A 14,350-nucleotide genomic window follows, 5' to 3' on the forward strand; every position below is an offset into this window, starting at 1 on the left:
TCTTTTTGAATTGTGGAGCCCAAAACTGGATGCAATACTCCAGCTGCAGCCTCACCAAGGCCAACTACAGTGGGAGAATGACATTCTGGGATTTGCTTGAGAAGCATCTATGGATGCAAGCCAGCGTTTTGCTCACTTTACTAGCCGCAGCATTGCATTGAAGGCTCATGTTCATCTTTTGGTCAATCATGACCCCCAAGTTCCTTTTGTCCGTAGTGCTAGCCAGCATAGCACTGCTGAGCCTATAAGCATGCTGTGGGGTTTTTTTCTCCCAAGGTGGAGAATCTTGCATTTTTTCAGTGTTAAATCATCTGCCCATTTCCTGAGCCTGTCAAGGTCAGCCTGGATTGCGCTCCCGTCCTCGGGCGTGGATGTTTTACCCCCGAGTTTGGTGTCATCGGCGAACTTGGCTAGTCTGCTTCTGACACCAATGTCCACATCATTAATGAAGATGTTGAATAGTATAGGCCCAAGGACAGACCCTTGAGGGACCCCACTGGTCACAGCACACCACAACGATCGACTTCTGTTAACCACCACCCTGTGGGTCCAACTATGGAGCCAATTCCCCAGCCAGCAGACTGTGGTGAAGCTGAGCTGCAGTTGGCTAGTTTTGCTAAGAGGTGATCATGGGATACCAGATCAAAGGCTTTTTTAAAGTCAAGATATACGACATCAATCTCCTCTTTTTTTGTCAAGATATGACATCAGTCTCTTCTCCTTTGTCCAGGTGGTAGGTCACCTGGTCGTAAAAGGAAATAAGATTATATTTATCTGATAAAACCAATGAAGGCAGGAGCACTTCCTTCTCCCACATTTGCTTCCAAGTCCAGCTCCACATGTGCTTCCTGGAAGCAGGCATGCAGAGCAGTTTCACTGTGAAAGGTTCTTGAACCACTGCACTGCAGGTTTAGCCAGCAACCTTGTTCATCTAGTCCCTCGCTTAAAACTGTGGAGCTGGCAGGGGAGGGGCATGGCTTGATCTGTGCAGCTGTTGCAAAGAATGGTAGGACTACAGGCATGGTACCAGATCCTAATGGACTGGTCCATCTGTTTTGTCAGGTATAAATGAGAATTTCCCCAGGACAAACTTGATATTACTGCTGCTTAGGCAGCAGTTTTCAGTTCTTGTGTTATCAATGATGTGCATCAAAGTGCACATCATATTGTTGTCCTAGTTCCTGCCATCACTCAGGTAATCAGTTTAGACTCTCTCTGTCTGTGTGTCTCTCTCTCAAAAATCTAGAGGCTGCTAATTTTCCATGAACAAACAATGGGAGCTAAATGGCTGGTTGCAGAGCAAGCCTGATGGGCTTAAATTCTTAGCTGAGTTGGAAGACCCAGATCTTGGCAATGAAGTGAGGAGAGGGCATAGGGGGAAGCAGTGCTGCTTTAGAGTAAGAACGGGAGGGAGACTGAGGGCTTGCTGATTAGTTTGACAGGCACACAATATAAATTTGCTGTCCTCCTTCCTTTGATCTTGTGAACTGGTGGCAGTTTCTAGTCATGTGACATTGCTATCTAGCACTGCACAGGATGGTACAAGCATTTAATGTCTTCCTTTCTCAAGCTTCATGGTTTTTTGTCTCAGAAACCAGGTACACATTTTAGAGCTGTTAATCTCATTGTAAACCTGTTCTGTACTCTGCAGTCCTAGGATTCCTGACAGAGTATTGAGGGGGGCTGAGGAGGAGGAAGGCCAGCTGTGGTCCAAGTTATCTGGAAACTGAATGCTGTGTTCCCCTGAGCTTGCAGGCTTGTTGAGCAAGCGCAGGCCACTAGGAGAGAACAGATTGAGACAGCCAGCAAGTGAGCTCACGTGCTATCCAAGAAACCCTGGACATAAAATGTTGCTCAAAAGCAGAGGCTGCTTTCAAACCAACCCTGTACTGACCTCCTGGCTATAATTTTAAAACCCTGTCCAAGCTGGTCTGAAAAACAGAGTCTAAGCAGTGACCTGGTTTCTCTACTCTGTAGATCTGATTTACTGGATAGGCAGTCTGGAGGTCCAAACTGTCTGTTTTAGTCAAGTGGCTCTTGCTGACTCTGCTTATCTGTGCCATAGTTTTCTGAGCTTGTGTTGCTTTTATATTACTGGTACCTAATCATGTATTCAGAGCTGTCTCAAAGTGAATAACTGGCAAGTGGGGATCAGATGCTGAGTACATTATGAAGACTCTGGGGATCTACTATAAGTCGTTTGTTTCTTTGCCCCTTGTGTGAGGGTTTGTGAATGAGCTGGGGTTGGGTACAGCAACAGCAAATGGCTACATGGGACTAGAATGTCCAGCTGTTTGCTGGAGCTCTTACTTCAAAGGATGCTACTCTTTTTGTCCAGTCACCTTCCCAGCACTGAGACTGGATAAACGGTGCTCCTTGAAATAAAAGCTGCAGCAAACAGCTGCATGCTTTTTCCTTCATTTGGCAACCTGATGTCAACTGAGTGAATTGCAAACCAACCAGATAAGAAAAAGGTCTGGGTTCAGCTGTATAAAGGTAGTATGAAATGCTGGGTCGTTGTTCACCCTTCCTGTCCTTGGGTAGGAAGGGTCTAGTGACTGGAGCCAGGAAGCTGACTGAGACCATGTACCTAGCTTGTTGTCCAGACTCCCTTGTCTTATTTGTTGGAAGTCAGAATCTCAAAAGTATCCATCAGCTTGGGATGCTTCAGTTTTCGACAGCAGGCATATGGGATCTCTGGAAAATCTCACCTTGCACGACTAGAGACAGGTACCATCTATCAGGAGATAGTTGAAAAATTTGATGTTGATTCCACAGACAGGTATATCCCCCAAGGGTATGATCAGCTCTTCTGAAAGGTGCAATTGAGAGAATTGGAAATAGGGCTGGTAGTGACCTCCAGAGTTAATCTAATCCAACTCCCTGCCTGAGGCTGTATCATCCCTATCCAAACCATCCCATACAATCTTTAAAGTTTACTGCCTCCCACCCCCTCTTTTTTTCCTTGATGGCAGGAAGCTCATTAAGACTATAGCATGTTAAGATGGAATGAAGTGATCTTTGTTTCCTCCACTACCTCCCTCTGCTTGTCTTACAGAAATACCACTCGGAGAACAAGGGTTCTGACCCGATGGCAGAGACACAAGCCCAGGTGGATGAACTTAAAGGCATCATGGTCCGAAACATAGGTATATAGCTTTTACTTCCTGTCCTGCACTCATTGTCTGAAGTCCCTCGTGTATGCTTTGTACAGACTTTTCCAAGAGTGTCAGTGCAGCTGCTTTTAGACCTGATACTTCTGAAGTCGAGGTTTATTTGCCATCTTGTGCGGCAGGAATCTGGTTACATAAGGTATTTTTCCCTGGCTAGCAGGTACTTTGTCACTTGTACAAAAGAACTTGTTTGCAGGAAAAGTTGTTTGCTTTTGAGCTATCAGTATTAGCTGAAGGTTGAAGAGCTGTTTAAAAAAACTGCCAAACTCCTGCTTGGATTTGTTTTGCATTATGAACACTTGGCCCCAATACATCGTTGAACTATAGGTCATTCTTTAGGGTAAGATTGGAGCATAATCCCTTGCTGCATTTGAGGGTCCTTCACTTGGGGATCAAGACTTAACTTAGAAAAAAACATGACTTCCTCCAGGCTAAAAATCTACATGGCTGCTTGGCACAGCCATGTAAAAATAACTCAACGATTTGAGAGTTTTTTTCCTAATTTGTCAACTGCTTCTGGATTCAAGCTTGTGTCCTTTTTCACATGCACTCCTTTGGAGTTGTGTAGGTTGACCTGAAGCTTTGCAGGGGTTGGGGGTGTTACTACCTTCAAAACCTGGAGTTCTTTTTAAGTGACCAAGCCCTATACAGCCTAGTTTTCTGGGGGGGGGGTTCTTTCTTCCCCCACCCCCTTTTCTCAGGCGGTGGGGGGAGGGATATTTAAGGACTTGGTGCTAGCGTACAACAGTGGGTTTGGGAAGAACAAGTATAGTCCTCCCTTCCAAAATGGAGGGACAGACAGACATTTGCATAGTAGAGCTCCTATAACCTGTAGCTCCATTCTCCTTCCCCTGTGTGGTATTTGCTAGGTAGCTTGTGGTATCACTCAGTTGTCTGACAAGTCCTCACTATAGCAATGGGAGGCGTCTTGCTACTACTGCAAGGTCAAGAGACTTGGAGAGGGGGCCATGAAAGCTGCTTTATCCCATGGATTCTGATTATTGGTGTATGCTTTTCCTTCCTCAGACTTAGTGGCCCAAAGGGGAGAGAAGCTGGAGCTGCTGATCGACAAAACAGAGAATCTTGTTGACTCAGTAAGTTTGAAGATATTTCTAAGGGGTGCTGGGAAAGCTTTTGGTAACTGATCTTATGGTAAGATACTAGGGTGTCAATACATGTGCTCCCAGATGGTGGGGAGGGGGGTGCTTTAATTAAAGCAACTCTTGAGAGCTGCTCCAATTAAAGCACCCTCAGCATTATGTGTATTCAGTGTCCCTGTGCCTAAAAACAGCAGTGCAGGTGCTTTAGTTAAAGCTTATTTGACAAGTTTTAGTTAAAGCGCCCCCGCTACCATTTTGAAACACAAAGATGCTGAATAAATGTGACAGAGGCTGCTGGAGAACACTAGTTAGCATGGTCCAGCAGACTTGATTTGAATCTGCTCTGCATGCTAATGAGTAGAGGTCCATCATGTGGCCCTAGTGATTAGGAGAATCTGGGTTTTTTTTATATCATGCAGGGAATGTGGGTGGCCACACAACCCAGGTGTTGGAGCTACATACAAGCAGTGCAGAAGGGGCTTAAGTTCTGGTCTTTAATGCATGATGAGTTGGTACAAGCCACATGGCTGCCTTCTAGTAGAGCCTGATCTATCCATTGTAGTTCATGGTACCTTTGTACTCTACCCTTCACTACTGCCTACACATCACAATTGTCCATATAGACCTTGGTGTTTCTTACCTTCCATTCTTCCTAGTAGGTAAGGGTTGGGTCTGGTCTGTTTTCCTTTCATGCTGTAGTTCCCAATCATAATCTATGCCCTTAATTATAGGGGCATAGTTCTTGGCCCTGACTGGCCTCAGATGTAAACTAAATGCCCAACTGTTCAGACTGGTAGCTGCACATCTTGATAGAAGGAGAACTTCACATTGTTAGGGGAAAGTACTGTAAGGTGATGGTGCCATATGTGAAGGGCTCTTGATAGTGGGATTCTGTGAATTGTGGTGCTGGACATGAGTGAGTCAGTTCTGCTAAACTGAAATCGGATCAGATCTAGCCTTTAAACGCAAGCGAAATAAATGGCAGTACAGAAAATTCAGATACAGCCAGTAGAGGGAGCTGCTGAAGTTTTCTCTCTCCCTCCAGCTGATTTCCATAAGGAACATGCATCAATTTTCTCTCTCCAGAGATTCTTGATTTGAGCTGTTCCAAATACTTTATGCCTCTAAAACATCTAAGAATACTGTAAACTGAAGTTGATTTGGTACTTCACAATCTTGAGTCCGTGAGGCCAGTTTGGAATGAGGTGCTTCTATCTCCATCTTTCCAAGAAATGAATGTGGTGTGTGTTTTTTCTCTATATTAGTGAGATAATTAAGTAAGTGGACACCTTGGTAAAAGATAAGTATTGAAGAAGGCTTTCAAATGCCGAATTCCCTTTCCCAGTCTGTTATGCTCATGATGAAGCTGCTGTGCAGTGGTGAGGCTGTATGCAGTGCCTCCTTTATATTGAGATAGCAGGCCTGCAAACAGAACCAGGTAAATGTTGCACATAAGCTTGATGTGGCTTACCCCACTGCTTGCTTGTAGAGTAGGAGTATGGAAATACTGGCTAGCTGAGCAGAGGACGTTATAGGCTACAAGCCAGGCTCAAAGCCAAGCTGAGAAGCCTTGCTTTTAGAGATGCGAGCTATGCCTTCCCTCTACATTTTTTTCCTGCACAAGTGATCTGTACAAAGGTAAGACTTAGACTGGACCCCTCTTCTCAGTGTCTAGCTGCTACTGGACAAGAAGTTTGGAGGTCAGTCCTGAGCCTGGGTGGCCTGTTAGTCATGGTTAATTGCTGTAGCAAACAGTACACATGAGGGTGGTGCAGCTGGACAAGAGAGCAGTGCTTGACTGCTAGTCCAGTGACCAGAAACCCACTTATAGCTGGTCCAATGTGGGTGGACTTTGAGACTTACTCTAGACTTCATGACACTCTGACTTGGGGTTTCATAGCATGATGCCTCAACTGCTCTAGGACCATGTTCTTGTTAAAGACTGGTGGCAAAATCTCACTTCCATTGGATGAAATAATCCCCTGATCAAAAGTGAGGTAGGTACACAGCATGGCTTGCTGGTTGATGGGAGACTTGGGGTGGGAACGAGTGCTCCTGAATACCCTAGGACATTATTAATCTATTAAATCTTATGGGACTAGGCCTGATCAGTAGGGCTCAAGGACTGAGTAGTGTTGTCTTGCTCTCTTCTAGTCAGTCACATTCAAAACTACAAGCAGGAACCTTGCCAGAGCCATGTGTATGAAGAACCTCAAGCTCACCATCATCATCATAATAGTATCCATTGTAAGTGCAAAACATTGTAATGCCACCTCCTTTCTCTCCCCCTCCTTAAGGGAAGGTTTGGGTGTTAACTCCCTTTGTGTTACTTCCTTCCTCTGCCCTGCTTGCACTTACCTCCTCCCCAAAGAAACAGTCTGCAAGGGGGAATCACCTAACCCCTATAGCTAGTAGATTCCTCTGGAGTCATCTCTCTGAGGCTGGGAACCTGCACTTTGCTGGTGTCCTCATGTTGGGTGAGTACTAGAGGGATGGCAAAATCTTGCCCATAGAAATATATCCATCCGAGTCCTATGTGAAGTTTAGGACCTACCACTAGGTGTGAGAGTATCTGAGGGCAGGCATAAACAATCTCCAGACAAGCCTGTGCTCCTGTTAATGACTACTCCAAACAGACCTCTGTCTTGTGTTTATCTACAAATTGTCCTGACTCACCCACCTGTAATAATAAGCCTGGGTACTCTAACACCCTTCATCTGAGAGTGTGAAGGCATAATTAAAGATGCTGTATGTGTGAAGTGCTTTGCTGGTAGAGCCTCCAATCACTTGGTGCCATAGGGATGTCACTATCTCTGTGCCACAGTTGAGTAACTGGAGCAGAGTTTTTAAATGACTTGTTAAATGGAGTTGCTGGCACAGATGGTTTCAGTTTCCAAACTCCAGGTTTGACAGCTACTGCTCTTGTGCTGTACCCTATGGGGTAGGATCCTCCTTCCACATGACCTGTACTTTCTTTCCCCAGGTCATCATCTACATCATTGTGTCGGCTGCCTGCGGTGGGCTCACTTGGCCAAGCTGTGTACAAAAATAAATGGAAGCAGTTAGTGCTGATCAACCAAGGATGAAATCACCAGGGTGTATGAAGGAGCAACCCACAGAATAACTCTTAATCTTTCACTACTGACACCTCATTCTTTCATCCTTCCAGGACTTCAAACTTATTTTTTGCCTTATCACCCCAAGCGGCCCCCTTGGGTCACTGGCCCTGAACAGCTTGAGCCTTGAAGGGGGTGGGGCATGTTTTAAAACTACTTGAAGGGATTTTGGGGGGATGGGTTTTGTTTTTGTTCTTATGTCTTCTACAGAGCATCTTGGCAGGGTGGGCAGTGCTGCTGGCTCAGGAGGATACATGCATGCTCATCCATGTATACATGCAGCTTTGCACTTTAATGTGAGTGTCCTAAATGGAGAGTGGTAGTATTAGTGGCCTGCCTTCCCTCTCCATGAGGAGAGGGCTGGAGAGAACCCACTGAAAGTGGGTGAATGTTGGATGGGGGAGAGAGGGGTGAAAGGCTATTCTTTTGCTAATATGTGGGGACCCAGTTCTCCCTGCATACTTAATCCTTTGCAGTACTTCACTGAGCCTGCCCCTCCTCCAGAGCCTGGCTGTTTGGGCTTTATCTAGGAGCCATGGATGCAAATCCTGGTTGACATCACAAATAGAGTAGTGCAGGCTAGATCAAAATGAGGTTCTTGGAAAAAGTCCCCTTTCCATACTGGAACTCCCCTTCCTTGAGGAATCTCCTTGGAGATCTGTACAGTTGGCTGGGGAAGGGGATTAGGGATAACATGGGCACATCTGAAATGACTTTCCACCTGTTGTCTTAGCTCTTGCTTCATGGCTAAGTTAATAAAGTAAAGGAGATGGTTGTGGCTGGTTACGGTTACAGTAATTTAGCTGCTTTGTCATTTTGTGGGGTTTTTTTAAGGTCTCTCGTATCCTGTTCTATTTTGATTATGGAGGAGGCTAAAACTTAGTGCAAATGTCTATCACTTGATATGCAGGAAGTGGAATTGGGGCCAAACTGCTGCTCTGGATTCCAGGGAGGATACATGTTGGTGGGGAAGTGCCCCATGTTTGCATTTCCATCCTGGTAGACTGCCAAGTAGTTAGAAAACATTGAATACAGAAAAGGGACAGAATCATCAGTTTGCCTAAATCTCACTGCTTGAATCCCTCCTTTTAAGGGGGATCTTGTCTTGTCTACATGTGTATCCTAGATTCTAATGAATAGTGTGAAACAGCACCAAAGTTAACCAAAGGCCAGGGGTCCCTGACTAATGCTGCTGTAGAAACCTCAGAGGGCCAAAAATAACCCCACAGAGACTGGCTCTATCTAGCACCTAATTAAAGGTTTTTATAATCAATTATAAGTCCATTGACTTGGACATCCTGATCATCATAGGACTGCCCTCTGCACAGTCCAGTTATGAAAAGTGAAGTGGTAGCTCATGTCTGTGCTTGGTGGGGTGCATCAGAAACATGTGCCCTTTGCACTGTGAATGACTTGCCAATTTCTTTCAAGTGGCTCAAGATTTCTTTCTGAGAGTTTTTATGATGGTTTGTTTTTTCTGTGGAGGAAGAAACAGAGCCAAAAACAAATTTGCAAAAAACAGGGTGGCTTAACACACATTGAACTCCATTGGCACCTGACCTCCATTGGCACCTGACTGTCCCATTGTGCTAGCTTGCTTTTCCACTATGGAAATTATGGCTCTTAAGAGTGAAGTTGCAGGGGTGGGGGGGAGACTTGGCATCACAGAAGCACATGTACTGAGGCTTGATGCACAGAACAGCTCTTGCACTCTCTCTGGCCTTGGGAAATGTATGACAGCCACATTGTATTAGGTCCCCATGAAAGCATGCACTAAAACCAAACTGCTGCTCCAGCATAAACTTGCTTTGCTGCCTACTATACAGTGTGACCTTGAAGGTTTCAAACTGGTACCCAACCCAGCCTGGATTAGATTTATGCCAGCTGAGATCTGACTCTTTCAATTGCAACAAGAGATGGTATCTGACATGTTGGTGACCCCCTGTTGTTCACTTCCATCACTAGTTGGGCTAAGTGAGAGTGAGCCAGTACTGAGCTAACTGGAAATCCCTGTCTGCAGTCCTAGTGACTTATCTGGGAAGACCTATGGTGAAGTATCCTTCCTCTCCTTAACACACCATGACCACCCACAAGTCTGTGCGCAATTGTGCATGTTTTAGGGACAGTTTAGAACATTACTATATTGATTTCCTAGGAGTTGTCTTTATGTACAAACACTTTTTTTAAAGAGATGATTTCCTCTTGTTTTAAAGAATGCACTGAAGCATTATGTAAAACAAAGTTAACCTGTTTAAATAAATTTTTCCTGTAAAGAAAAGTTATTTCCTTGGCTCTTCTGCAGGGTGGCTTAGTATGAACTTCCAGTGTTTGTTTGGTTGGTTGGTTGGTTGTTTTTTTTAATAAATGGGTTCCAGCTACTCTAGTATGGTACTAGACCTGTTTGGAGAGCCATTTTTTCTCTCATGAGTATCTTTATGCATCTTCTGGCTTCAGACTTGCAGTCAGAAAATACAAATAAGCCCCCACAACAGAAACCATGTTCTCAAAAGTTATTTTGGGGTACATGGCTCTATCCAAAATAAAGGCTAAAGACTAACATCTAATAGATAAGGATGACAATTCAAAACATATTCTTTCTTTTCCTACCTGTCCACTAAAGTGCCTTATCACTTGAAGAGCTTGGTAATTTGGATAGAGCTTTCTAAAAGCAGTAATAAGCAAGGCTCTACATGCATCAACCCTTCAGGAAAACATCACATCTCTTCTTCCTCCCAAGGGAAAGAGAAAACTAGTGCCAAGTAGAATGTTGCATTGTATCTGCATCTCTCTCTCTCTCTCTAATGTAGATCACTGCCTTTGTACAGCACTGTACTGCAGTGAAGACCCAGTTAGATCTTCCTAGTTGTTACTACCAAATCAGGCTATTACTGTCTGTAATGCAATTTGTTGCTTCTTAACCCAAAATGAGGATTTGCATGAAATGTCAGGGTGTCATTCAACTTTTAATTGTCCATGGCAGAGTGAGATTCTTTAGTCTTTCAAAACCATGTTGACAGTCTCTCAAGCTGAACAAATGTCCTTCCAAGTAGGACTTCTTTCCCTCTTGGAAGTGAGAATATTACTTCTCTTTGAAGGTTTAAAATCACTAGAGCAAAACAAGTTAACTTACTGTATACTTGTCTGATGGCATAATTCTCTTGTTTGGTATCTTTTAATTATTAAGTCCTCTGAAATCCCCAAAAACATATAACCTAAGCAGAATAGATGCAAGTGAAGCTACAGGATGTGCACGAGCCAAAGGAGTCAGCTTGTAAATGAAATTCAGTTTTTGGCTATTAGACACTAATGCTAAGTGTTAACTCTGGCTTAAGTTCACTTACTTATTTTTTACCTAGTGATTTAGGGCTTTGACTTGCTATGAAGTGCAAGAGTGCCAGAGTTGATAATTATCAATTTATTACAATAAATCTTGAAAACATGAATCAGACATCACTAAGAATAGTTTAACTTCTTAACATCAATTACACTACTTATGTTTTTAATTCTAATGATGTGCATTTAGAATAAAAGAAGCTTATATTAAACTTATCTGTCCCTCTCCTCATCTAAGTGGAATGTTTCTCTTTGAATAGAGAGCTGAAACAATTGAAACCTGATTTTGGGTCCCATTAGAAACAACTACACTATACACATTTTAGTGCAACTTAACTTTACTAAAGAAAGCCTTGAAGACTCTTGATCTGTTGAAGGAAAATTACTTTTACAGATATTAAACTTCCTTTAGGACAGACTAAAATTTCAAGACACTGACTCTTCTGTACCTTCACCTAACTCTTGAGCCTGTCAACATAACAGGGTACTTTTCTGCATGGAAAAATATTATGGGGATGTCCTTTTTCCCCCTAACAGATCATTTCTCCATGAGGAAATCATGCAGCAGGTCCTCAAGGAGCTCAGTGAAGCAGCTAGAGGAGAGCAAGGCAACTAGCAACAAGCAGCATGGATTTACCAAGAGCAAGTTATGCTTTGCCAACCTGATTTTCTTCTATAAGGAGACAGCCTTTATAAACTGGGGAAGAACAGTGAATGTAATACCTTGACAATGTAATATACTTTCTGCTCTTTTCAGCACTGGTGAGGTCTCACCTGGAGTATCATGTCCAGTTTTGTGTTCTACACATCAAGAAGGCTGTGGACAGTTTCAAAGGAGTCCCATGCAGAACAACAAAAATGATGAGGGACCTGGGAAACAAGACTTATGCAGAAAGGCTAAAAGAACAAGGGTTACTTCCTCTGGAGAAAAGAGGATGGGCAGGGGGAGGGATTGGTATTTGAAGACTTACCAAAATGGCCAATTATAGAAAAGATAGAGATGTACTTTTCTCTGTGGCTGTAGGGGATAGTATTAAGAGCAATGGGCTCAAGCTACAGCAGAAGAAATTTAGGTTGGAGATCAGTAAGAATTTTCTATGCAGGTGGCCAGCTTTGAACAAGCTACCCAAAGAAATCATGGAATCTCCATCCTTCAAAGTTTTTAAGAGAAAGGTTAGATACTTGGCAGGGATGGATTAGTCAAGGACAAGCCTGCCTTGAGCTAGAGGCCTGGACTAAATGACTTCACGTGGTCCCTTCCAGCACTACCTTCCTATGATTCTAAATATGTTCCAAAGGAGAAGTGGGTTTAACAAGAGGATAACAGCTATTGGAGGAGGATTTCAGAAATGAGTATAACTGGGGGCAGGGAGAAATCTGACCCAAAAAGTGGTCTCCTGCAGACAAAAGTTACATTTTCCAGAACAGAAGCTGCTCTGGGAGCCAGCTGGCCCCAGGTCCCTGGTGATTAATTCTGCCTATCACTCAAAACTAAGTGGAGACAAAACTAGCATTAAAATCTAGTTACTAGATACAAATTAGCTAAAATAGTGCAACTCTTCCAGCTTTACTCCTACTGAAACAGGACAAGCCTGCAACAGATAAAGTAAGGGTCACAGGGAGCAAACATACCAAGCTGACAAGCAAGGTCTCTCATATTCTCCCTCAGTCTGGACAACTGGACCCTAAAACAGGGATGTGTGCAATTCTTGCCTCCATTCTCAGTGCTTGCAAACAAGTCTGAAGGACAGAAGGTATTAAGTTAAACAGCTAAACAATGCAGTACAAGCTGACCCAATCAGCAGTAGTCTTTAGACTCTAACTTTTTGTGCGTCTCATTAGTTAACGTTTGGTAAATAGACAAGTGGAGAGTTTAATGCATATTACTGGGGCAGAGGGGAGATACAGATCACACTTCTAGAGATGTTACCATAAACAAAAAAACAAGACTCCCTGCTTGCTATTAAGGCAGATCTACTTTTCAGCACCTTAATATTTTATTAAGCTACACTATCAAATCACATTAATGGCAGGGAAAACATTGCTGAATTCAAATCAGTGCATATTTTATGGACTCCATTTGAATCAACAGCCTCTTGCTGAAGATGGGGGACAATTTTACCAATTCCTTCATATGAAAAAGGCAATTAGAAAAAGTTTCATACAAAACCCAATGAAGGGCAATTGTTACTAACAGGAAATGGGGAAAAGTGTATATTATGAAGAGAAACACTTCAAGTAAAAGTAGTCTCTCTAACACAGTGGGTGCCAAAGACTGGACATAACCATCTGCAAGAAGTTAAGCTTGCTGGTATTTTCTCAACTAAGATACAGAACTTAGCAATGTGACAACTATCAGTTTAAGTGCCACCCACTGTATTATGATGGCCTGTTCAGAAACCCACACAAATATTGTGTATTACTCCTTCATTTGTGAACTGACACTACTGTGATGCACACACTTTGATACAAACATGTCTGAAGTGTACTACTGATAGTTATAAAAGCTGCCTTTGACTTCTAGAGAAACATTAATAAAAAGTAGCAGAGAAATACATTTTATACAGGAATAAGTATAAAAAAAATTCTGGGCTTCAAGCCAGCTAGATTAGATGACACCAGGTGCATTAAAAAAAACCCCAAACCTTCTAACACCTATACAGCTATTTCTACACTCTCCAACCCCTGCTAAGAGCAACAAACAATAGGTTGTAGCTTCTTGCTGGCACAAACACAACAACTTGTGGCCTTTTAAGCAAGTTTCCATGTGAACATGTCATAGTGGATCGCAGTCAATGTCACTTCCAACAATGGGCTGTAGGTAGAAATCTATATTAAAGATGCAAAGGCTATTCAAGCTTCTGCAGTTTTTCAGAGTTCAGGGATACATTACACAAATAATTGTCCATTTCTATCATTAAGAGGCCAAGCTCTTGACAAATTAAATGAAGTCAAGAACAAAGTCTGCATTCTAGAGATGGAGGGAGGGGGCTCAGGAATGTATAAGTCAGTCCCATGCAGTGGATCTGGAAAGAACCATATTTTAGAGTATTCTTATGCCCAGCCAGCTGGGGTTCTTCAACACAGATGTTTGGCAGTGCATCAGCATCTTTGGGTTGCTTCAGTAACATCCATCCTTCCAAGAATCATCAGCAGTTGTCTGACTGGTTTTTGCCGACTGAGGAACTCTGTTTAAAACAAAAAACAAAAGCCATCCAGTCATATGTAGTGACGTACTGAGCTCCAGCTTAAGTGTTCATTACACCATTAGCAGAGGAACATACTAGTGATCAAAGTCTTAACTCAGATGCCATGCTTTTGGGCTGTCTGGCTTGCCACACAGGCATGCCTCATTCAGTATCCTAGTTGCATGTGGCGCACACCCATGCATACTACTAAAGCTAGTCCTGCATTTTATGGCAGGCTGAATAAAAACCCTACACACAGTATCTCATTTCTGTGGCAAGCTGGCACAAGAAACTGGAAACTGCAGGAGTCCTGGGTAATGTGTTGAAAAAAAAAGCAAATTTAAGCGAACCCTTTAAAAAATAAGCACTTAATGTCACTAAACGAGAGAGAAATGATTGGTAAAATAAATTTGCAGCATTTTTTGCACAAGTAACTTCAC

At 43.1% G+C, this 14,350-nt stretch overlaps 2 protein-coding genes across 8 annotated transcripts in view; one reads left to right on the plus strand and one right to left on the minus strand.

The window, feature by feature from the left end:
* Positions 1-9,783, plus strand: part of VAMP7 (vesicle associated membrane protein 7) — a 31,871-nt gene extending 22,088 nt beyond the window's left edge. For all 6 annotated transcript variants that reach the window (XM_006032180.3, XM_014523961.2, XM_025213849.1 and 3 more), the window contains 4 exons: positions 3,059-3,149; positions 4,200-4,267; positions 6,428-6,520; positions 7,257-9,783. In XM_006032180.3, the coding sequence (XP_006032242.1) occupies positions 3,059-3,149; positions 4,200-4,267; positions 6,428-6,520; positions 7,257-7,325 (321 nt within the window). In that variant the 3' untranslated portion in view covers positions 7,326-9,783. The remainder of the gene's footprint in view (positions 1-3,058; positions 3,150-4,199; positions 4,268-6,427; positions 6,521-7,256) is intronic.
* Positions 9,784-9,911: 128 nt separating this feature from the next.
* The window catches only part of LOC102382751 (SLAIN motif-containing protein-like), a 38,775-nt gene continuing 34,336 nt past the window's right edge, over positions 9,912-14,350 (minus strand). For both annotated transcript variants that reach the window (XM_006032182.3, XM_014523963.2), the window contains one exon: positions 9,912-13,910. In XM_006032182.3, the coding sequence (XP_006032244.1) occupies positions 13,844-13,910 (67 nt within the window). In that variant the 3' untranslated portion in view covers positions 9,912-13,843. The remainder of the gene's footprint in view (positions 13,911-14,350) is intronic.

The sequence above is a fragment of the Alligator sinensis genome, unplaced genomic scaffold, assembly GCF_000455745.1.
Source record: "Alligator sinensis unplaced genomic scaffold, ASM45574v1 scaffold27_1, whole genome shotgun sequence".
In the NCBI taxonomy this organism is placed as follows: domain Eukaryota; kingdom Metazoa; phylum Chordata; order Crocodylia; family Alligatoridae; genus Alligator; species Alligator sinensis.